This window comes from Theropithecus gelada, chromosome 12 (genome assembly GCF_003255815.1).
Source record: "Theropithecus gelada isolate Dixy chromosome 12, Tgel_1.0, whole genome shotgun sequence".
Lineage (NCBI taxonomy): Eukaryota > Metazoa > Chordata > Mammalia > Primates > Cercopithecidae > Theropithecus > Theropithecus gelada.
In genome coordinates, this window is record NC_037680.1 from 54,744,105 (window position 1) to 54,770,369 (window position 26,265).

The following is a 26,265-nucleotide window of genomic DNA, read 5'->3' on the forward strand; positions in this document are numbered from 1 at the left end:
AATAAAATAAAAAAGAAAATTATGCAAATGCGTAACTGAGTCTCATTTGGGAAAACCAGAAAGAGGAGGTTTGCTTTGTAAACTAACACTCAGAAGACAGCAGTGACATTTGGCATGAAAGTTAATTGCAAGTATAAATTAGGCCGAAATGTGGATCACCAAGAGAATTAGCAGTTACTTTTCCATTTTATGAATGGACTACCTTCTAACTTTATGTGGCTTTGTAGGAATACTAGGAAGTAAGTTAACATTTATTTAATCAACATTCAGAAATCAGATGTCTTCCCAGATGGTAATAAGAAGACCTCAAAATCTTGAAAATGAAACTTGCTTTTGTGTCTTGACCTATAATACATACATGAGAAGCTATGAAATTTCCCCATGAAGTAATTGCATGTGAGCTCAAAAATGTGACAGTAGTATAAGTAGTAGCCTACTTAAGTGATCAGGCACTGTGTTAAGCATTTGGCACTCATTCTTCTCTAATCTTTCAAATAACCAAAGTTCAGAGACAGGAAAAAATTTGTCCAGAAGTGACATAGCCATTAAACAGCTGAGCCAGGATCCAAGTCCACGTCTGTTTCCAAAATCAGTGCCCTTTCTATTTTTACCAGGTGCCAGACTAAGGGAGACTGACCTTGTTCTCTGGGCTGAAATAAGAGTTCACTTCTGTGTTGATGAAAAGCAAGAGATGTTGTTTGTTAAAAAAAATCAAGGTTAAGTCAACAGACATGAAAACAGCTGTTCCTGCCTTTGATTCAATGATTAAGTTTCCTGAAACCTAGCCCCACTGCACTGCGCAGGGGTGCGCCAGCTTTACACTTGGCACTTGAAATTGAGGGCAGAGAGGGTGAGGAAGCTGGCTGCCACAGTACGTTGTGTTCAAGAACGTTCCAGTGAAGATTCTGCTTTTCTTTATTTGCTTACACAGGAATGTATGTCATACATAGGTCCAAGTTTCCTTTGCAAACCACTGGAAAACCTCATAGAGTAACTGCAATACTAACCAAATCAGATTAAATGAAACATTACTATATTCAGTTTTTGTTATTTTAATGGCAATTTTCATTAGATCCTATTAACTATGTTAAAATTATCTCAAACCTTACATTATTTATTTTTTTTTCTGTGTTTTATTTGTATTTATTTATTTATTTATTTATTTATTTATTTGAGACAAAGTCTCACTCTGTCACCCAGGCTGGAGTGCAGTGGTGTGCTTTGGCTCACTGCAGCCTCCTCAACCTCCTCCTCCTGAGTTCAATCGATTAACCTGCCTCAGCCTTCTGAGTAAGCTGGGATTACAGGCACCTACCACCACACCCAGCTCATTTTTAGTAGAGACAGGATTTCGCCATGTTGGCCATGCTGGTCTCAAACTCCTGACCTCAAGTGATCTGCCCACCTCGGCCTCCCAAAGTGCTGGGATTAGAGGCCAGATTACACACCTGGCCTTCAACCTCACATTATTCCATTCTGGTTGCAGCCTTGCCAAGGACTGTTTAATTATCTTTTTTCTAGGAATAGGGTATTGGATTAACCCTAATACCAACCAGTTCTGAAATAAGAAAGGGAGCGAACCATCTGGTCAGCGCATCAGGAAGGTTGGGAACTTACAGATGCCCAAGATAGTGCCGAGTTTCTCTGGCCTCCTGTGTTCTCACCAGAGAACTAAATCCTAGATTTAGTCCACGTTAAATGAGAATTGTATTCCAAATAGATCTTTAAAAAATACAAATTTTTTATTCTTTAGTTCATCCAGCTTCTGCCTACATCATTGGCACAGAGTATTGATGAAAGTATATTATTTTTATCTCCTATGTATTAAATTTATTAAAATATTTATTAAATTTATTGATGAAAATATGTTATTTTCATCCCTTATTTATTAAATAACTTGGGTAATATCTGAGAATGGAAGACTAAAATCAAATCCTCCCCACTATTTGCCTTGAAATAAGAAACTTCTTCAGCTCTGGTTTTCAAAACAGATCTGTTACTCTGGTTAATGACATACCTCTAAGATCTACTCAGTGAAAGATTTCCATTACATTTATCAAAATGCAATAAAGAGTAAAAAGAGCTTTTTATCACTTTGCCTGCCTTCTACATATCAAATTATGAGCCTCCTGAATGTTAATTGGTTTGTGGCCCTCTGTGGGGAATAAATAAGCCTGGGTTTGCTAAGAATGTGCGGCATTCACTTTGTAATGATTTAGAAGAGACACAATTCAGTTGTAGTTGAATATTAAAGTCAACTATAAAGTTTTAAAATTATTTCAGTTTTTTAAGAAATAAGTTTCTTTTTTTTCACTGTTTCCTGCAGTCATCTTAGTATCTCTATACTTAATACAGTTTTCACTTATTTCACATAAAATCTTCTTAATGAAAAGTCTATAGATAATAACTTCAATGGAAAGCTCTGGATAATAACTTGCCAAGACTGTCTTTTTATAAATAATTTTCAATATGAATTCAAGGCATTGCAAGGTTGCTTACTGGTGGATAATGTATTTAGGAATCACATGTGGTTGAGGAGACCCTGAGTGGTCATAAGGGTGCAGAAACCTTTTGGAAAGGAAAGACTTAAATCATGAGTTGAGAGTACTGCCGTAAGGACACTGCACATACAACTTACTGAGTGATTAAAAATTACTGGGAATTTGAGTTGGCAGGTCCTTGTGACTATGAGATACAACACACTTAAATGTTGTCCTTCACTGAATGATGGAGATGGCAACTTAATGAGAGGTTGTTGTTTAGGAATGTCGCCCTCACTAAGCGCAAACCACATTAAGCCAAGAAGCTTCTTCCATGTTTTGACTGTGCATTTTCTTCCTTTCTTTGTTAATACGGCTTGAGGATACTTGTATTTTTTTAATCATTGAAATGTACTGTTTCATAACCATACAATTCATCTTTGTTTGCCGTAGATGCAACCAAACAGCTTTCCATGGCAGTCCCCTTTACCATGCAGCAATAGCCTCCCTGCAACCTGCACGACTGGCCAGAGTAAAGTGGCAGCCTGGTTACAGGACTCGGAAGAGATGGACAGGTGTGCGGAAGGTTAGTTCTTTCCCTGTGTGGCCTGAGAGTAAGCCAAAACCAAACAAGAAACCAAACCTAAAGCAGTGAATTATGAGTGCTACATCTTTTACCCTGATTGCCTTGATCGCCTTGACCTTTCCTTGCTCTTACTTTTTCTCCTCCTTGTTCTTATCTTTATGCACCAGCTCCTTCTCTCTGCCGTGACTTGGGCTCCTTACCTGCCAGTTCTCCTGCACCCTCACAGCAGTTGAATCTGGTTCTTGCCTTTCCCTGACTTCTACCTACTTCAGCCTTCTCTCCTTGTCTCTTCACCAGTTCCTTCTGGCTTCTTTAGCTCTGGAACCTGGGGCAGTCACACAGAAGAGCAACCCCCGAGGAGAGCCTATGCTGCCCACAGCCCAAGAATCACTGCTCTGTCTTCCTCACTAGGTCACTTCCACAGCTGCCTTCTCTGCTGCTCTGTCTTGTGCACGGAGCAGGTGTATGTTTCCCGACAACTCGGCAATAAATGGCAAAGTTGTGAAATGCTGCATCTTATATCCACAGTTACCTGTTAGTGTGCTCCACTATGGATCAGTGATTCAATATTCTGAACCAATACCTGATTCCCTCACATTGCCATCTCTGAGCCTCTTCACCTCTGCTTACCTTTACCTCCCTCGTAATTAACCAGAGCACAATGGTTCAAACTTGATGTACAGACCATTTCCATTCTATGAGAGTTTTCATTTGACCTTCAAAACTGAGAAAAACAAGGGCAATGCAGAGAGTGTTTAATAAGTCTCAATTAGTTTATTTTTTTAGATGATCCTAAGATGATATTGGGCCTATTTTTTTTCAGATTATTTTTCCTTATAAAATTATAATAAAAGCAGATATTAGATCACTTTTTTGTGTTCTCACTTAAAAAAATTAAAATTTGGTAATCTATGTTAGTGCTCCAACCAAAAGAATTTTTTCTTATTCTACCAGCATGTGGACTCAAAGTATGCAGCATTTTTTGTCGTTTTTATCAGCTTTCTGAGATACCCACATCCCAGACTTTATGTGAAAGTATGATTTCCTCTCTTTCTTATTGTAAATAGTGGAAGTGACAAAGAATGATGTAGCATGGTCCATGTGAAGGCTGTAGCAGGGTGATGAGACACGCACAATAAGTATTCCTTAGAGACCATTTCTGGCTTTCATAGAACTTTCTCATCTACCATCTCAGTAAGCAGGTAGGAGAGCTAAATACTACTATCACCACTGACAGATAAGGAAACTACAACTGAAAAATCTAAATTGATGTCTCCTTACACTTAGTTTGAGTCCTTGGCCTTAAATTGAACTATTCACAAACTTCTGTTTTCATTCTGTTAGAAAAAAGGTGGATATAATTTTGATGGTTTTCAGCCCCAATTCCAGATTTCTGTGCTTATATAGCACCATTTATATAGAATAATCACAATTATTAGAGAGTATGAATGTAATATTTGCTAGATAGGAAGCTCGAAATGAAAATTTTAGTAACTGACCACAAAAATAAGAAAAGTAACTCAATTTTTTTTTTTTTTTTTTTTTTTTTTTTTTTTTTGAGACGGAGTCTTGCTCTGTTGCACAGGCTGGAGTGCAATGGTGCTATCTTGGCTCACTGCAACCTCCGCCTCCCTGGTTCAAGAGATTCTTCTGCCTCAGCCTTCCGAGTAGCTGGGATTACAGGCACCCACCATCATGTCTGGCTAATTTTCGTGGAGACAGGGTTTCACCATGTTGGCCAGGCTGGTCTTGAACTCCTGACCTCAGGTTATCTGCCCGCCTCTGCCTCCCGAAGTGCTGGGATTACAGGCGTGAGCCACCACACCCAGCCCAATATTCTTGACCGTGTTTAATTTCACATATTAAAGGTCAGTTTTTTTTTTAAGAGTGATATTTTATTATATAGATTTTTGAATATTCTCTTCTTCTAAATGCACCAAAAAATGGAAAAAAAAAAAAACTAAAAGTCATTTCTTCATTCTAAATGTTAATTCAGACAGAATGAGTTGATGTCCAGGTGATGATGATGTTCCTGGACCATCGAATGTACTTTGAAAATCTGATTTCGTTAATATAATGTCTCTAAGAAATTTTAAAGTCATTCATTTCAACATTGTTAGCGAGCTAAATTAAAGAAAATATGTTTAACTGATTCTGTATTCCATCCTAGTTTTCTGAACTTGATTTTTACGCTACCCAAATTCCAGGTAACCACCTTCTAAAGCATGTTAGAGGAGCAGGTAGACAAGCTCCTAACAATGAAACCACAGGACTGCTGAAGTTCACTTGAGTGTGCTGCCCATGTGGCAAAAGCTATCAGAGCAGAAAAGGGATCACATACAGTGTGACGGAGAGTTTCATGGTTTCTGCACTAATAGCTGTTAACTTACGAGAGTGAGCTTTGAAATATAATTAATGGTTTTTGGTTCTATACCAGCAAAGGGTGTTTTGTTCCCCCTGCCAGTGTCTTCATCATATAAACATGGATCTGCCTACTCATATTTGCCATAATTTGCATTGACCCTTTTTTTTAATCATCACCACTGCTCCCTAACCAATTTTAACATATTTTTATTTATGATTTCTTATTAGATCTCGCACATTGCCAGTCAAACCTTGTGGAACTTAGCAAACTCCTGCAAAATTTGGAAATACTTCAGAGAACTCAGTCAGCACCTAACTTTACTGACATGCAGGTAAACATATTCCTGCTGCTGGTAAAAGGACTTAGGATATTAATTTATAATCTTTATTGGGTTGTTCTATGAATATATAAGGTAATATTTAAAGATAGGTAACTACAATACAGACATTTGTTTATATTCTGGAGTTATTTTTAATATTTTTTGAATCTCGGTGGCAGCGTGTTAATTAAGATGATTATTTTAAAGTGTTTTACATTTAAATATACACTAGCCAGAATAAATAAATTCAGTATCTGAGTTATTCTTCCGTGTTTGTGTTCTATTGGAAATGGTAGCTTTGAAGACATGCTTTAGATACTCTCAGAATTATTACTATCTTTTCATATAGAAAACAAAGCTAGAGATTTCTAATCCTGTATTTATTTTGTTTATCAGAAAAATATATTTTATAATTAAGTTCTTATCTCTGCTTTTAATGCCCACTATGCATCTGATATGCCTTTCTCTCCTGGCTGGTTTGCTTATAGGCTCTAACAATGATCCTTTACTAACTTGCTGTGTTCTTGTCTATACCTGTATCATCTGTGTGAACTTAATAATACCTTGTTGCTTTTAACTATTTGTGTAATGTAGGCTAACTGTGTAGATATTTCAAAGAAAGACAAGCGGGTCACAAGACGATGGAGAACAAAAAGTGTCAGCAAAGATACAAAAATACAACTGCAGGTACAGATTTTACTTTTCCTTCATTCATGTTTCTACATAATTTTAAAGTACTAGTCTTTATACATCAGTTAATGCACGTTAGATTGAAAGGGTAACTTAACTGTTTTAAAGCTGGAGCTTTTCAAACTCTCACATTGTCTAAAACAGTGGGAAATCTCTGTATTTTTCTCACTCTGGCATAAGTGGGAAGGATTTAAAAGAAAGGTTGAAATTATAAAATATGTGTTCAAAATGGCATTTTATTCTCAATTATAGCCTTTGAACCATTAAAATATATTTTAACAAAAAGTTATCTTAAAAATCTAGATTGAAAATCTAGTGGGTTATAATGAACACTCATTTAAAAATACTAGATATTAAAAGAGGCATTTATGTGTCAGCCTTGTCCAAATTTTTTCTATCAAGAAAAAGGGTAGGAGGTTCAATAGATTAGAAATCAACAAACCCAGATTCTAGTCTAATCACTGTGATTTTCTGGCAGTATAATTTTGTAAATTTCTGTTAAATTTCCTGAGCTTCCGTTTGCTCCTAAGTGATAGAGTTTATTTAATAAGCTCTGAATTCTCTTTCAACTCTAAAATTCTATGATCCTTCAAAAATAGATATTATTTGGCTTTCAACAATCACCTTAAAATCTGAACTAAATTCTTAAGAGCTTGTAATAAATGTACTTGAAATTTATTTGAAATAAATTACATATTTGAAATGAGTGACATTTTTAAAGTAAGATCCTTTTATATTGTTGTGTTTCAGTGATTCAAAATATGGTAGATTATGTCATAAACCATATTACTTTCAGATTTTTAAACTAGAATTTCCATTATTCTCATCCTGAATGCATATTATAAATGGCCCTTGTCCTGCAGTCAAGATTAGACTTTATGATTTGGCTCTTTAAAATTATTATACAAATAAATTTATATTTTAATGCAAAGGTAGAAAGAAGTACTTTTCGGAATTCTTCAGTCCCTTCTGAATAATTAACAAAATAATTCTTCTCTAATTTTGACTTCATTAATAACATTCTTTGTATTACAATTCTGACTGTGTAAATAACAAACTGTTGCTTTGCTTGCTAATCTGATATATTTGAAAATAAATTTTCATAAGCACTAATACCTATGTTTTTTTTATTTAGAATGTCTACATTCAATGAACACACCTTTTTGTGTTCATTTGCTCAGTACGTTTCCGTGTGTTTTCCCCTCTGTTTATAAAATTAATACTGTAGGGAGAGATGTGCCAAGTGATTTCACAAGAAAATTACTTAAAATTGCTTTTGGCAGTTTTATTGGTTTTGAACTTGTGAGTGTCTAGTTTTATTTGTTTGTTTGTTTTAAGCGTGGTGTCTGAGTCAAAGCCAAGAACAAGACTCATTTTTATTTATTTATTTATTTTTTTATTTTATTTTATTTTTTTTGTTGAGACAGAGTCTCGCTTTGTCGCCCAGACTGGAGTGCAGTGGCCGGATCTCAGCTCACTGCAAGCTCCGCCTCCCGGGTTCACGCCATTCTCCTGCCTCAGCCTCCCGAGTAGCTGGGACTACAGACGCCCGCCACCTCGCCCGGCTAGGTTTTTGTATTTTTTAGTAGAGACGGGGTTTCACCGTGTTAGCCAGGATGGTCTCGATCTCCTGACCTTGTGATCCGCCCGTCTCGGCCTCCCAAAGTGCTGGGATTACAGGCTTGAGCCACCGCGCCCGGCCCACAAGACTCATTTTTATAAGTAAAAGAATCATTCCCCTAAATAAAATAATTGAAGAAGGCCTGCATCACAAGAAAGAACACATACATTTGTTAATAGATGTTGTTTTAATCTTGTGTCTATAGTGTATGCTATTGACCACATTCTTGTTCAGAGCTGTTGTCTTGGACAGGTTGGTTCCCAGTGAGTTGTAGTGCAATGTCCCAGCTACCTTGCTGCATCTAGGAGCTCCACCGGAGACCCCAAATCACTATTTTTTTTTTTTTTCTGAAGGACACAGAATGCAACTGGAACTATACCACCTAGCCTCTCAGCCTGTGGTTTTACATAGACAGAAAAGTTATGAAGATTTTTTTGAGTCATCAGGAGAAAATGTCCAAAAAGCTAGAAAATACTCATTCATACTCCTGCCACATCTTTGGGTGGTTCATTTGTTTTTAAATTTTTATTGATGACTTGTGACTTTGCTAAGGATAATAAAATGGCCTTTGTAATTCTAGTTGAGTTATTTTTGAGGGAAATTGAAATCATCTAATCCCTCAAAGACACTCAAAGACAACTGCCTTTTCGAAGTGGGAGATTTAGTTCCAATTCCAAGAAGAAACAAATAAACTTAGGAATGGCAGTAAGCTGTTAATCATTCCCAGAGAAACTCCACTTCCACCTGGACTAAAACAAAAGGTATTTTAAGGGGAACAGAGCAGAACTGGGTCCTATCCGCGGACCTTTTCTGCTTGCCCAAACCAACAGGTCTTGCAGGAGCCTCAGGATACTCGTTCTCTACTACTGGGAAGTTCCTCCAAGATCCTTCAAAATTCACACTTGGCTACGGAATCATAAGTTCATCTAGGATGAGTATGCCAACATGAAAATCTTTACTACTCAGTATTTTGCCTAGAGAGAGGCATAGCATCTAATGTTACTCTAGTGGATTAAAGATACCCACCACTTTCTCCTTCCTTATACCCAGCTTTTTCCCCTCCTGTTTTAAATGTTTTGATAATGGGAATTCTATCTAATGAGTCCAAGCATTTGTTTTGAGTCAATGATCATCTCACCACTCGAACCACTTTCGCTGATGTTTCAGCCAATATGAGAGGCTCTCAAGTGGCGAGAGTTCATTTTCCGTCCCCGTCTTCTTCGTAACTAAGTACAACAGCCATTGGGAGGGTGCCCAGACTGTCCAGTGGTGGTGGTTGTGGTATTGTTGCTGCTGTTGTTGTTATCGATGTTGTGTTACTGGACTTTGTACTCAGTATTCCATAGTAGTTGTCATTTTGAAAAAAATTATAAAATAGGTCATTAAAAAAATTGACCACAAGAAAGTTAAAATGAAAAACATGTTATACTGGATGTTTGATTGCTTATTCTTGTGTAGGTTAGATTGTGCTATTGATTTAAATGAGAAGGTTAAATTCTAGACCAGTATGGCCTTGTTTCTACTGGAAACTATTGGGTAGTTGGCCTCAGAAATTCCTATTATGTAACTCATGAAGTCAGCATTTGTCCTAGAAGGTTCTGTGGAGACTACCTTTTAGAAAAAGGATTTCTTCTTGCCTCCTTAACTTCGAACTTTCTGGTTCGAATAAAAATCTCAATACCATTTTGCAGTAACAATTCAGCTGTGTTTTAAATGAAGTAAGAGGAAGGCAAGAAGGAAATATTTTGAAAGAAAGAGCTGTTAGATTTCCTGTGTTGCTGATAATATGAATTAAATACTAGATCCCTGGACGTTGAAGGGAATGGGGAATAGTAGAAAGTACATAGTAGCAGACAGATGATCTTATGTTGCTCCTGTGTAGCTGTCCTGCATCTCATAGATGCTCAAATTACACTGAAGGCTGAAAATAAGTTCTTCCTCCTTTTACTACATTAAGGAAAAAGGATTTTGTCTAGAAAATATTTTTGTGGAAAACAGATTATGTGTGTGTATGTGTGTGTGTGTGTATGACAAACATACACATATATGTATGCAGAAGACTTATGAAGATGGAAAATAAATAAGATTGTAATTTTGGAACTTTTTTGAAGATTTAAAGATAGAAAAATTTAAAATATTTTTCTGACATCCCAAAAAGACTAAAGCAGTCCTACTGTTTCTTCAATCTGGGCTGTTAGGAGATTCTAAGAAAGTATATCTTAATTATTTGGAAATGAAATTATTGCTCATGGCTAGGCAAGGTGGCTCATGCCTGTAATCCCAGCATTTTGGGAAGCCAAGGTGGGAGGGTCACTTGAGGCCAGGAGTTCAAGGCTGCGGTGAGCCATGATCATGCCACAGCACTCCAGCCTGGGCAACAGAATGAGACCCTATCTCAAAAAAGAAAAAAAATATATTGCTCACAACCTTGAGGAGTCAGAGTCTGTCAGATGGAGGCAAAGTTGAATGATTAGAAGGAAATGTCATCATCCCTTAATCCCATCCACCAAGAGGAAAAAAACAAAATGAAAGAAAGCTGTAGGATTCTTCTACTGGTTTGTACATAGATGCGCATTACTAAATGAAAACTATGCTTTCAGGTTTTCGTAGTTGATTTTTATAGGCATTGTCCTCACTCACTGAGGAACTTAAGTTTTCTTTTCTGATCTTATGGGGTCTGGCATCTTCCTTGGAAAATTCTTAGACTTGAAAATCCCAGCACTGTTACTGATGTGGAGTCCCAGATAGTGAGCTGTATAATAGGAGATTAAGTAGGAAGTTGAAGAACCCTCATACCCTTCCCTTACTTTTTTTCTTCCAGTAAGAAATTAAAAAAAAAAAAAAAATTCTGTCTGGCCATTAGGAGGCTCTCATTACAACCTGTTCATTTTAGCCTTCCTACATTATTTAATCAGTTTTTCCTGAACTTAGTTTTCCTTGCTACCATTTATTGAATACCTTTTGACTTCATATAACATGATATCATATGAATAAAACAGTATGCATATTTATTTTACCTTAAAATTGCAGGCTGTCCATCAGTTTATAACTCCGTCTCCTTTTGGGGTGTGAGTTATAGTCAGCAAATAGAATTCAGGTGTTTGAGTAATCTGCAATGACAGCAATGAACATTTCTCATAGCATGAACGCCCCTGTGAGCTCTTTTCGATGCTGATGTAAGAAAAGTCGACTTCAGTTAAAAACTGTCCCTCTCCTTGTCTGATTATCTTTCATCCTCCCATCTTCCATCCTTTCCTCCCCCGTCCTGTGTTTCCTCCCCCCTTCTCTTCTCCCATTCACTGTCAGGAAGGGCCACCTGTGAAGGGCCAGTTCAGCACAACTCGGCGCCGGCAGAGGCTAGCGGCAGCAGTGGCTACAACAGTGAGTGGATTTCAATCTCAAGTGGAAGTTTAATAAGAATGAAAACCTGTGTACAAGGGTGACCCCCTTGTCCTGATGGTGCCACTGGTGTGTGATGGTGTCACCTGTAGCCCAATCATGGCAGCATAGCTTTCGCATGTTCTCTGGCTGTCTTTGCATGGCAGGAGTCAAACACGGGTATTCCTTTTTACAATGGAGAACTATTATATAATCCAGTTCTTTTGCTATACGTGAAGACATAATTTAAGTCAAATTTGCAAAATTGAGTGCAGTGCCCCATGATGTGAGCTTTCCTTAAATTATATATATTTTTTTCTTTTTTACCATACTGATATTGGAACTTTTGCTAACTAATTTCTCTTTTCCTAAGAAAAGTCATGTTACTACAGACATAAATTGTGCTTTTTTTTGTAGCAGTGTGACTATTTGAAAAGGATGTGAGAATAAAGAAATGAGAGGGTAAGAAAAGGTGAATTTTGCTGTCATCTCTAAATGGCTACCCAAGTTACACTTAGCAAGGGAAAATTGTTTTCTGAAGAGAATATTGACATGAAAATTAGAAATTGTAGTGTGGAAATGACAAAAATAAAGACAGTTTTATGGTATTTAATCCATATCTAGAGGCTTTTTTTTTTTTTCTGAGAGAAAATAGAATGGATATAAGGAGAGTAGAGAACATACTGAGGTAGATAAGGCAAATGGGTAGTGAATGACTTGTCTACAGAATATAAAATAGAGTATCAAAACACAAGAACTCCTTGCTGGATAAAAGTCAATTAAAAACTTTGTTTAATCATGAGAGCCTATGAACTTCGTAAAATATAGTTTACTGAGTTCATAGCAATCATAGATGTTAGTTTTTTGGCTATTAGATAATACTTCCTTAATTAACAACAGTCTTGCTGTCACTAAGGGTGGAATGTATTTGAAGACTAGAATTGCTGAAAAAAATATGAAAAAGTTTTGGCTGCATTACAGGAGAATGGATGCTGATGTGAGGATTGGTGGCTTTCTACTTTATGATTAGTAATTGGCTCTTGCCTTATATCTGGGTGTTTAGCTAGACTGAGAAACAAATTTGCTTTTGATTATGAAATGAACCAGTGACTTGGAATTTATTAGGGAACTGACTCTTAAACTCACAGTTTTGTAAACATTTGAACAAACAAATTATTGAAATAGCTTTCATGGTCCATGTATATCTTATGCATGTATTCAAATGCAGATGAATAAATCCCATGACACTGATGTGGTAACAGATTCTGACAATAGATGCACATATAATCAGTTCAATATTATTAAAGGTAATTTTCCATTTATAAAATTAATAAATACACATGGTTATTAGAGATAACAACTTAGTATGGAAGGAACAGTCCATCATTTTATGAAAACACTGTTTTCTTAAGCAATATACATCTAAGATGCCATGCAGAGAAGTGATTCTGTCTCTTCTGTGTTAATTTTTTAAATTGCAGATACATACAGTGAATATAATAAAACTGAGATTAGTACCTATTTGAATAGAATGGGTTCATATTTTTAAAATTGGCAGTAGAAGAGAAAGAGCTTTTAAAAGAAGAAATCATTAATGCCCACTTCCCAGGTTAGCTGTGACTATAGAAGTTATGAGAAAAACTTAGTGGCATGTAGTAAGAAAAGCTACTGGCAACATTTAATAATGTATTCATGAATAACTAGGGGGACTGGCTACTCCAGGATCTATAGCTTTGTCTCCATACCAAAATGCTGCAACATCTAGCAGATGTTTCAGAAATTTATTCTTGATGACTCTTAGCGCTAGCATTCAGAATAGCCAACTCACAACAGCAGCCAGACCCAACAGAACAGGAGACTGGAAAAAGAGAAATACTGGCTCTTCCCCATGGAAGAACACTGAGGATCCCAATGCAGTCAGTACCCTCAAAGAATCTCTGTACACATAGTGCAGAATAGCAACAGCAGGAGACTTTTCCCACTGGCTTGATGAGTCCTGTAAGCATACTATCTATCTTAGACCTACTGTGTAGACTTTCATGTCTACCATTGCTGAATTTCACTGTCAGCAACTCCATTGTCAACTCATTTCGCTTTTGACTTCTTCATGGACAGGTGTTAAGAGCATCTCCTAATGCTACCAGAATATTCTAGGATCGGGCTTCCCTCCTGTCATAGGACTTACAAGAAGGCCTTGAATTTCTTTCCTGCACAAAGTAGAAAGGCCCAAATTGAGTGTTGAGGGTTCTCAGATATAAACGTGGAGAGCTGTAGGCAGCTTGCACTCCAGCCATCACTGACAGAGAAACCGGTTACCACTTAGATTTTTGAATCCCATAATACTCAAATTGATGAATAAAAAGCTGAGTAAATAAGTCCCCAGTCTGAACAGATATTCAATTAGGGTTAGATTAATACATCCCAATTTGTATTCTCAAAAGCCCTCAATTAAAATGACCCATTCTACATACCTCTTTTTAACAAAAAAAGGTATGCCAATATATAAACATTTTCAGTCAGAAGTATATGAAGATTAGTTCTCAATTTCCCAGGAAACCATCTGATTACAATTTGAATGGAACATTCAAGTCTCTTTCCCTATGGGTAATACGCAAAACCACTTTTACTGTTTTAATAGCCAGTTTAAGTTTCCATTATGTTCAAAATATAAGTTTGTAACTTATGTTTTTCTTCTCAGCATCTGACTCCAACATTTAATAGAGGAATAATAATTTATCTCAGGGACAAGTCTGGGTCCTTCCTGGACTCCCTGGGTTTTTACTGCATAATGGCCTCTATATAAGCTTCCCACCAACTCTCATGACCCCACTCCTCACCCGCTCAAGGAAGAGACTCCTTTTCCAAGCCATGTGAGTCCTTGGAGTGTTGAAGGCACCTGAATGCAGATAAAAATCCTTCTCCATGATGCTCAACATATTACCAAAGACCCACATTTATTTTTCTTAATGCTGTTCTAGTTCCTTATATCAGAAAACTGTATCATTAATTCTGAAAACTCTCAGATCTACCTATTTTTTTCACTCAGAGTCTCTCCCCATGACATCCTAATCTCCAGCAACTTTTCCATGGATTCTGTGTCCCTCAAGGGGCTGACGGTTCTTTCTAGATTTAGCATCACCACAGTTAGGGTCAGAACTTCCTTTCTCTATCTTCTGACATCCTGCCACATAAATACCATTCCTTTGTACGTATCCTAAAAGGTCCTCAGTCCTTGTTATTATTAAGTTACCTGGACAGGATTCCAGCAGAGTATTGAACCCCAGCACTCCGTTTTCTTAAATGGCTTATTGGCCACTTCTGGGTCTCAAATCTAGAATAGACAGAACTTTTCAGCCTGATAATATTGATAAACAAGCTGTTTAACAATCATCTCCCAGCCCAGTGTAGCCAAGTTCTCCAAAGAAGATGAGGCAGGGTTCCTTTGATGACTCCAGATACCAAATGCTTCAAATAACATATATTAACATGCTTAGCTTAGCTGAATTTGGGGGGAAAGCTTCATGCTCACTTTCTTCCCCAGTAAGTCTTGGATATCTTTTAAGAGAAATAAATCCTTGCCAGGACAATGCTGCATCAGAAGGATGCTCTGTCTCAACTGCCCTCAACCTGCAGCTCAGGCCAGATATTTTGGTTCTTTCCATCTCTTCCATTTGTCCTCTAAATCCTTGGAGAAAACGTGCCCTCTTCTCCTTCCCCCTTTCTCTCACCAAATATGTTAGGAATTTTAAAGCAAAAACCAAAAAATTAAAAAAGAAGAGGTCCTGACATACATATCCGTCAGAGGGTAATGGTTCCTTCCTCCCACAGCACATTCCCCGTTAGCTAGGGGGTGTGAATTATCCTATCAGTTACACAAAATTCCAACCTGTGGTGGAGTCTAAGAGTCTGGTTCTTGAAAATAATTGAATGCACATCTGTGCAATAAGAATTAAGGAGAAGTTATTTGTGATCTGATTTGCAGGAAGAATTGGTATTTTCCTTTCCAGGAATGTTTGACTGACATTTGTAATGTTTGGGTAAAGCCTTCTTAAAGGGGAGGAAAAGGTGCTTTGCCTCCACCCATCAGGAGCCTAGTCCGTATCCAGCCTGGGCAAGGAAGTACCTCTAGCCATGTGGAAAAATCTATAGTAATATGACTTTTTCTACTTACTGCTTCTCGGTATTGGCCGGTTCATGAACCATGTGCATATATGTAATAGAGTTGTGTGTAACATACAAAGGTAAACCACAGTGATTTATATAATATATATTTCATTTACTAATATAAAATTTAGTAAGTCAATTTCCAAAATAAGTGTGAGTCTCTTTAAGCCATTACTGTATTTACTATTAAGCCTGATTTGTTTTTTATTTAATGGCTACAGAGTAAGTGAATCTTCCAGTATATGCATCTCTTGAATTTTACAGGTTTAGTAAGATCCTGCTCCAGGCTCAGATAGTCCAGACTGTTAAGAGAAGGTCAGCTACATCACAGTTCAGACTGCTGTTTTTCTGCCAGTTATTTTTGAGGTGCAAGTATGAGTTCAGAGTTTAAGCTTGCCTGAGATTATATCTTTTATTCCTGTCATTCTGTAGTCATTTCTCTCTGTAACTGAAAAATCGGTGAGTTTGTGGCAGTTCTAAATCAATAATGGGAAATGAGACTCCCTCTTCCCACCCCAACCGCCTGCAAAATAAATGAGTACTGAGTGTCTCCAAGTGTGTTATCAGAGAGGAATCTATTATTTTGAAGAATAGGAGAGGTCTTTTCTGTGTAGGAGAATGTGAAACAATGCACTGTTGCTCTTTAATAATTTGTGTCTTCCCCTTTCAGGTTCCTTTCAGTGCTACCATGTCACCAGTTCGCTTGCATTCCTCCAACCCCAACCTTTGTGCAGATATTGAATTTCAGACTCCCCCTAGCCACCTCACTGACCCTCTGGAAAGTTCAACAGATTATACAAAGCTGCAAGAAGAATTTTGTCTAATCGCACAGAAAGGTAATAACAAAAGTAATGCGCCCTTTAAAGAAGCTCTCTTTGATGAAAGATTATCCTTTGTTCTTTTATCTTTGTCTTTGTGGTAATGTTAGAAAGACTAAATGGTTTTATATAGTGGTTGAAGTTCTATATACAAAAATGCAACAGGACATGATGCTTGCCTGTTGGAAGATCACACATCACAGGTTTACAGTTTTGACTAAAGAAAGAAAGTGCCATGGGGGTGGGATATAAATAAATTATACACAATCTGGCAAGATACTACTACTCAACGTTTTTTTCAATGTGTCTTAGTTATCATTTAATACGTATTTATTGGTTCTCTTTAGATTCTGTTTATTTCTTTTTTTATTAAATAATACTCATTTATTGGACTTTACAATTTGTGGGTCGGGAATTCAGGCAGGGCTCAGCTAAGCAGCGAAACCTCTGAGCCACGTGTCTTCGACTAGCCCCAGTCACTAGGATTCGGCTGCAGGTTGAACTGGGCTGAAAGACCCAAGGTGGCTTCCCTCCTGTGCCTAGCATGTTAGCTGGACAGCTGGAAGGCTGCACACAACTATGCCCCCTTCCTCTCCATGGCAGTTTAGGGTTCCAAGAGCCTGGCAGTGGAAGCTGCTCGTCCTCTTCAAGGCCAGCTCTGGAACTGGTGTGGCATTCTACTTCCGTTGTATTCTATTGGTCAAAGCACTATAGGCCAGCTCAGATTTGAGGGGAAATTGATTCCACATTTGAGCCTCTTCTTTATGCTCTGTGGCTGATGATAACAATTTAATTTACACAACAAGCCTCATTGAAAATTTAACATAAAGAAGACGAGAGCAATATTAATTTGTTTATGTAACAGCATTGATTTATAACCAGTAACTTCTACTTTGGGGAAGGAGGTGCAAAAGGTAGAGTGTGACCACAAATGCGGGAGTTGAATATATGAGTATGGCACAGCTGCTAAGGGAAGATGGTACTTTGGAAGGCAGGCCCAGGAAAACTTTGTGTATTTGGTTGCAATTCTGAACCTTCTAGGAAATCCAAGTATCAACAGAGTTTTAAAGCTTCTGTTGAATGATACATCACATTAACCAACTGAAAGAAAAAAACCACATAATCATGTCATTTGCAGAAAAAGCATTTGTCAAAGTTCAATACCCTTTCTTGATTAAAAAGAACTCTTAATGGTTTAAGTATAGAAGGAAAGTTTCTCAACAGATTATAATAAAGGCTGTTTATGAAAAACACACAGCTAACATCACTTAGTGGGGAGAAATGGAAAGCTTTTCCTCTAAGATCTGGTACAAGGCAAGGTGGTCCACTCCTCCTGCTTCTATTCAACATGGTACTGGAAGTACTATCAAGAGCAATTAGACAACAAAAAGAAATAAAAGGTATCCAAATCAGAAAGGAAAAAGTAAAATGATCTCTATTTGCAGATGACATGATCCTATGTTTAGAAAACCCCAAAGATGCCACCAAGAAACTGTTAGAGCTAATGAATGAATTCATTAAAGTTGCAGAATATACAATGAACATACAAAACCCTGTTATTCTATACACGAATAACAACATAGCTGAAAAAGAAATCAAGATCAATCCTATTTATGACAAAATAAAATACTTAGGAATAAATTTAACCAAGGAGTTGAAAAACCTGTACACTGAGAACTATAAAAAAAAATGATGAAAGAAATTAAAGAGGACACAAATAAACAAAAGATATTTCATGCTCATGGATCAAAAAGTTATGTTGTTAGAATGTTCATACTTGCAGCCATAAAAAAGAACAAGATCATGTGTTTTGCAGGAAAATGGATAGAGCTAGAGGTTATTATCCTCAGCAAACTAATGCAGGAATAGAAAACCAAATACCACGTGTTCTCACTACAAGTGGGGGCTAAATGACAACAACTTATGAACACAAAGAAGAAACACAAGCAAAAAACACTGGAGCCTATTTGAGGGTGGAGGGTGGGAGGAGGGAGAGGAACAGAGAAGATAACTATTGGGTACTGGGCTTAATACTTGAGTAGTGAAATAATCTGTACAATGAACCCGCATGACACATGTTTACCTATGTAACAAACCTTCACCTGTTACCCCTAAACCTAAAATAACAGCTAAAAAAAGTTCATACTACCTAAAGAAATATACAGATTCAATATAATTCCTATCAAAATGCTAATGACACTCTTCCAAGATATAGGAAAAACAATAATAAAATTCACATGGGCACTCCATTCCAAGATGGCAGAATAGGAACAACTCCAGTCTGCAGCTCCCAGCGTGATCAACACAGAAAATGGGTGATTTCTGCATTTCCAACTGAGGTATCTGGTTCATCTCACTGGGACTGGTTGGACAGTGGGTGCAGCCCACGAAGGGTAAGCCAAAGCAGAGTGGGGCATCGCCTCTCCCAGGAAATGCAAGGGGTCAGGAGATTTCCCTTTCCTAGCCAAGGGAAGGCATGACAGACTGTACCTGGAAAAACGGGACACTCCCACCCAAATACTGCGCTTTTCCCAAGGTCTTGGCAACCGGCAGACAAGGAGATTCTCTCCCATGCCTGGCTTGGTGGGTCCCACACCCACGAAGCCTCGCTCACTGCTAGCACAGCAGTCTGAGATCGAACTGCGAAGCGGCAGCCTGGCTGGGGGAGGGGCGTCCACCATTGCTGAGGCTTGAGTGGGTAAACAAAGCAGCCAGGAAGCTCGAACTGGGCAGAGCCCACCGCAGCTCAGCAAGGCCTACTCCCTCTATAGACTCCACCTCTGTGGGCAGGACATAGCTAAGTAAAAGGCAGCAGACAACTTCTGGAGACTTAAACTTCCCTGTCTGACAGTTCTGAAGAGAGCAGTGGCTCTCCCAGCATGGCGTTTGAACTCTGAGAACAGACAGACTGCCTCCTCAAGTGGGTCCCTGACCCCCATGTAGCCTAACTGGGAAACACCTCCCAGTAGGGGCCAACAGACACCTCATATAGGTGGGTGCCTCTCTGGGATGCAGCTTCCAGAGGAAGGATCAGGCAGCAATAATTGCTGTTCTGCAGCCTCCGCTGTTGATACCCAGTCAAATGGTCTGGAGTGCACCTCCAGCAAACTCCAACAGACCAGAAGCTGAGGAACCTGACTGTTAGAAGGAAAACTAACAAACAGAAAGGAATAGCATCAACATCAACAAAAGGGTCATCCACACCAAAACCCTGTTTGTAGGTCACCAACATCAAAGACCAAAGGTGGATAAAACCACAAAGATGGAGAGAAACCATAGCAGAAAAGCTGAAAATTCTAACAGCCAGAGCACCTCTTCTCCTCCAAAGGATCGCAACTCCTTGCCAGCAATGGAACAAAGCTAGACAGAGAATGACTTTTATGAGTTGGCATAAGTAGGCTTTAGAAGGTCAGTAATAACAAACTTCTCCAAGCTAAAGGAGCATGTTCTAACCCATCACAAGGAAGCTAAAAACCTTGAAAAAAGGTTAGATGAATGGCTAACTAGAATAAATAGTGTAGAGAAGACCTTAAATGACCTGATGGAGCTGAAAACCATGGCACAAGAACTTCGTGATACATGCACAAGCTTCAATAGCCAATTCAATCAAGTGGAAGAAAGGGTATCAGTGATTGAAGATCAAATTAATGAAATAAAGCAAGAAGACAAGGTTAGAGAAAAAAGAGTGAAAAGAAACGAACAAAGTCTCCAAGAAATATGGGACTATGTGAAAAGACCAAATCTACACTTGATAAGCGTACCTGAAAGTGACGGAGTAATGGAACCAAGCTGGAAAACACTCTTCAGGATATTATCCAGGAGAACTTCCCCAACCTAGCAAGTCAGGCCAACATTCAAATTCAGGAAATACAGAGAACACCACAAAGATACTCCTCGAGAAGAGGAACCCCAAGACAAGTAATTGTCAGATTCACCAAGGTTGATATGAAGGAAAAAATGTTAAGCGCAGCCAGAGAGAAAGGTCCGGTTACCCACAAAGGGAATCCCATCAGGCTAACAGTGGATCTCTCAGCAGAAACCCTACAAACCAGAAGAGAGTAGGGGCCAATATTCAAGATTCTTAAAGAAAAGAATTTTCAACCCAGAATTTCATATCCAGCCAAACTAAGCTTCATAAGTGAAGGAGAAATAAAATCCCTTACAGACAAGCAAATGCTGAGAGATTTTGTCAACACCAGGCCTGCCTTGCAAGAGCTCTTGAAGGAAGCACTAAGCATGGAAAGAAACAACCAGTACTGGCCACTGCAAAAACATGCCAAATTGTAAGCACTAAACGTGGAAAGAAACAACCAGTACTGGCCACTGCAAAAACATGCCAAATTGTAAAGACCATCATCGATGCTATGAAGAAACTGCATCAGTTAATGGGCAAAATAACGAGCAAACATCATAATGACAGGATTAAATTCACACATAACAATATTAACCTTAAATGTAAATGGACTAAATGCCCCAATTAAAAGACATAGACTGGCAAATTGGATAAAGAGTCAAGACCCATCAGTATGTATTCAGGAGACCCATCTCACGTGCAGAGATACACATAGGCTCAAAGTAAAGGGATGGAGGAAGATCTACCAAGCAAATGGAAGCAAAAAGAGCAGGGGTTGCAATCCTAGTCTCTGATAAAACAGGCTTTAAACCAACAAAGATCAAAAGAGACAAAGAAGGCCACTAAATAATGGTAAAGGAATTAATTCAACAAGAAGAGCTAACTATCCTAAATATATATGTACCCAATACAGGAGCACCCAGGTTCACAAGGCAAGTCCTTAGAGACCTACAAGGAGACTTAGACTCCCACACAATAATAATGGGAGACTAAACACCCCACTGTCAATATTAGATCAATGAGACAGAAGGTTAACAAGGATATCCAGGACTTCAACTCAGCTCCGCACCAAGCAAACCTAATAGACATCTACAGAACTCTCCACCCCAAATTAACAGAATGTACATTCTTCTCAGCACCACATCACACTTATTCTAAAATTGACCACATAATTGTAAGTAAAGCACTCCTCAACAAATGTAAAAGAACAGAAATCACAACAGACTGTCTCTGAGACCACAATGCAATCAAATTAGGACTCAGGATTAAGAAACTCACTCAAAACTGCACAACTACATGGAAACTGAACAACCTGCTTCTTAATGACTACTGGGTAATTAACGAAATGAAGGCAGAAATAACGATGTTTTTTGAAACCAATGAGAACAAAAACACGACGTACCAGAATCTCTGGGACACATTTAAAGCAGTGTGTAGATGGAAATTTATACCACTAAATGCCCACAAGAGAAAGCAGGAAAGATCCAAAAACCGACACCCAACATCACAATTAAAAGAACTAGAGAAGCAAGAGCAAACAAATTCAAAAGCTAGCAGAAGGCACGAAATAACTAAGAGCAGAGCAGAACTGAAAGAGATAGAGACACAAAAAAACCCTCCAAAAAATTAATGAATCCAGGAGCTGGTTTTTTTTTTTTTTAAGAGATCAACAAAATTGAGAGACCACTAGCAAGACTAATAAATTAGAAAAGAGAGAAGAATCACATAGATGCAATAAAAAAAAGATAAAGGGGATATCACCACCGACCCCACAGAAATGCAAACTACCATCAGAGAATACTAGAAACACCTCTACGCAAATAAACTAGAAAATCTAGAAGAAATTGATAAATTCCTGGACACATACACCCTCCCAAGACTAAACCGGGAAGAAGTTGAATCTCTGAATAGACCAATAACAGGCTCTGAAATTGAAGCAATAATTAATAGCCTACCAACCAAAAAAAAGTACAGGACCAGATGGATTCATAGCCGAATTCTACCAGAGGTACAAGGAGGAGCTGGTACCTTTCCTTCTGAAAATACTCCAATCAATAGAAAAAGAGGGAATCCTCCCTAACTCATTTTATGAGGCTAGCATCATCCTGATACCAAAGTCTGGCAGAGACACAACAAAAAAAGAGATTTTTAGACCAATATCCCTGATAAACATCGATGCGAAAATCCTCAATAAAATACTGGCCAACCAAATCCAGTAGCACATCCAAAAGCTTATCCACCATGATCAAGTTGGCTTCATCCCTGGGATGCAATGCTGGTTCAACATACACAAATCAATAAACGTAATCCATTACATAAACAGAACCAATGACAAAAACCACATGATTATCTCAATAGATGCAGAAAAGGCCTTCAACAAAATTCAACAGCCTTTCATGCTAAAATCTCTCAATAAACTAGGTATCAATGGAACATATCTCAAAATAATAAGAGCTATTTATGACAAACCCACAGCCAATATCATACTGACTGGGCAAAAACTGGAAGCATTCCCTTTGAAAACTGGCACAAGACAAGAATGCCCTCTCTCACCACTCCTATTCAACATAGTGTTGGAAGTTCTGGCCACGGCAATCAGGCAAGAGAAAGAAATAAAGAATATTCAGTTAGGAAAAGAGGAAGTCAAATTGTCCCTGTTTGCAGATGACATGATTGTATATTTTGAAAACCCCATCGCCTCAGCCCCAAATCTCCTTAAGCTGATAAGCAACTTCAGCAAAGTCTCAGGATACAAAATAAATGTGCAAAAATCACAAGCATTCCTATACACCAACAATAGACAAACAGAGAGCCAAATTATGAATGAACTCCCTTTCACAATTGCTACAAAGAGAGCAAAATACCTAGGAATACAACTTACAAGGGGATGTGAAGGACCTCTTCAAGGAGAACTACAAACCACTGCACAATGAAATGAAAGAGGACACAAACAAATGGAAGAACATTCCATGCTCATGGATAGGAAGAATCAATATAGTGAAAATGGCCATACTGCCAAAGGTAATTTATAGATTCAATGCCATCCCCATCAAGCTACCAATGACTTTCTTCACAGAATTGGAAAAAACTACTTTAAAGTTCATACAGAACCAAAAAAGAGCCCTCATTGCCAAGACAATCCTAAGTAAAAAGAACAAAGCTGGAGGCATCATGCTACCTGACTTCAAACTATACTACAAGGCTACAGTAACCAAAACAGCATGGTACTGGTACCAAAACAGATACATAGACCAATGGAACAGAACAGAGGCCTCAGAAATAACACCACACATCTACACCCATCTGATCTTTGACAAACCTGACAAAAACAAGAAATGGGGAAAGGATTCCCTATTTAATAAATGGTGCTGGGAAAACTGGCTAGCCATATGTAGAAAGCTGAAACTTGATCCCTTCCGTACACCTTATACAAAAATTAATTCAAGCTGAATTAAAGACTCAAATGTTAGATCTAAAACCATAAAAACCCTAGAAGAAAACCTTAGCAATACTATTCAGGACATAGACATGGGCAAGGACTTCATGACTAAAACACCAAAAGCAATGGGAACAAAAGCCAAAATAGACAAATGGGATCTAATTAAACTAAAGAGCTTCTGCACAGCAAAAGAACCTACCATCATAGTGAACAGGCAACCTACAGAATGGGAGAAAATGTTTACAATCTACTCATCTGACAACGGCCTAATATCCAGAATCTACAAAGAACTCAAACAAATTTACAATAAAAAAAATCCCATCAAAAAGTGGGTGAAGGATATGAACAGACACTTCTCAAAAGAAGACATTTATGCAGCCAACAGACACATGAAAAAATGCTTATCATCACTGGTCATCAGAGAAATGCAAATCAAAACTACAATGAGATACCATCTCATGACAGTTAGAATGACGATCATTAAAAAGTCAGGAAACAAGAGATGCTGGAGAGGATGTGGAGAAATAGGAACGCTTTTACACTGCTGGTGGGAGTGTAAATTAGTTCAGCCATTGTGGAAAACCATGTGGTGACTCTTCAAGGATCTAAAACTAGAAATACCATTTGACCCAGTGATCCCATTACTGGGTATATACCCAAAGGATTATAAATCATGCTACTATAAAGGCACATGCACGTGTATGTTTATTGTGGCACTATTAACAATAGCAAAGACTTGGAACCAACCCAAATGTCCACCAGTGATAAACTGGATTAAGAAAATGTGGCACATATACACCATGGAATACTATGCAGCCATAAAAAAGGATAAGTCCATGTCCTTTGCAGGGACATGGATGAAGCTAGAAACCATCATTCTCAGCAAACTATCACAAAGACAGAGAACCAAACACCACATGTTCTTACTCATAGGTGGGATTTGAACAATGAGAACACTTGGACACAGGGCAAGGAACGTCACACACTGGGGCCTGTCCAGGGGTCAGAGGCGGGGGGAGAGATAGCATTAGGAGAAATACCTAATGTAAATAGTGAGTCGATGGGTGCAGCAAACCAACATGGCACATGTATACCTATGTATCAAACCTGCATGTTGTGCCATGTACCCTAGAATTTAAAGTATAATAAATTAAAAACATGAAAATAGATAAAATTCACATAGAACCACAAAAGAATTTGATAACCAGAGCAACCTGGGGGGAAAAAAACAAAGTTGAAAACATCATGCTTTCTGATTTAAAATTATATTAGAAAGCTATAGTAATCAAAATAGTAGGGTATTGGCTTAAAAACAGATACATTGACCACTGGAACAGAAAAGAGAGCCTCAAGATAAATCCAAACATATATGATCAACTAATTTTCAAAAAAGGCACCAAAAAGACACAATGAGAAAAGGATAATTTATTCAATGAAAGATGCTGAGAAAACCAGACTTCCACATGCAAAAGAATGAAATTGGACCCTTATCTTACACCATACACAAAAGTGAACTCAAAATAGATAAAAGACCTAAATGTAAGACCTGAAACTGTAAAACTCCTAGAAGAAAACATAGAGCAGAAGCTCCTTGACATTGTTCTTGGCAACGGATTTCTTAGATATAACACCAAAAATTCAGGCTAAAAAATCAAAACTAAATAAATGGAAAATTTCAAATTAAAAACCTTGTTGTGTAAATTTTTAAAAATAAGCTTCTGCACAGCAAAGAAAACAATCAACAAAATAAAAAGATAACCTACAGAATGGGAAAAAATATTTGCAACCCATGTATCAGATAAGGGGTTAATATCCAGGATGTATAAAGAACTCATACACTCAATAGGAAGGAAACATATAACCTTTACTTGAGGCCAGGAGTTCGAGACAAGCGTGAGCAACATAGTGAGACTCCATGTCTACAAAAAATAAAATTAAAAAATCAGCCAGGCATGGTAATGTGTGCCTGTAGTCCTAGCTACTCGAGAGGCTGAGGTGGGAGGATCACTTAAGCCCAGGAGTTAAAGGTTACAGTGAGCTATGATCAGGCCACTGTACTCCACAATAGACAACAGAATGAGACCTTGTCTCATAAAAATTAAATAAATAAAAATGTTTCTTTAAAAGAAAACATATAACCTGATTTTAAAATGAGCAAAGCATCTGAGTAGATACTTCGCCAAAGATGACATAAGAATGACCAACAAGGTCATGAAAAGGTGATCAGCATCACTAATCATTAGGGAAATGCAAATCAAAACCACTATGCACCACCACCTCACACCTGATAGGATAGCTATTAAAAAGACAAGTGTTGGCAAGGGTGTGGAGAAAAGGAAACCTTTGTATGCTGTTGTTGGGAATGTACATTGGTGCAACCATGTACACTGGAAAACAGTACAGAGATTCTTAAAAGAATTAAAAATAGAACTACTATATGACCCAGCAGTCCCTCTTCTAGGCATATATCCACAGGAAATGAAATCACCCTGTTGTAAAGTTATCTGCACACACATGTTCATTGCATCTGTCAGTGGACAAATGGTAAAGAA

General features: G+C 38.0%; 1 protein-coding gene across 5 annotated transcripts in view; it reads left to right on the plus strand.

The window, feature by feature from the left end:
* OSBPL6 (oxysterol binding protein like 6) overlaps positions 1-26,265 on the plus strand; it is a 211,985-nt gene that overhangs the window by 144,482 nt on the left and 41,238 nt on the right. For 2 of the 5 annotated variants that reach the window (XM_025404426.1, XM_025404427.1), the window contains 5 exons: positions 2,934-3,066; positions 5,659-5,762; positions 6,345-6,437; positions 11,368-11,442; positions 16,274-16,439. In XM_025404426.1, the coding sequence (XP_025260211.1) occupies positions 2,934-3,066; positions 5,659-5,762; positions 6,345-6,437; positions 11,368-11,442; positions 16,274-16,439 (571 nt within the window). The remainder of the gene's footprint in view (positions 1-2,933; positions 3,067-5,658; positions 5,763-6,344; positions 6,438-11,367; positions 11,443-16,273; positions 16,440-26,265) is intronic. The other 3 variants (XM_025404428.1, XM_025404431.1, XM_025404429.1) reach the window with 2 other exon arrangements.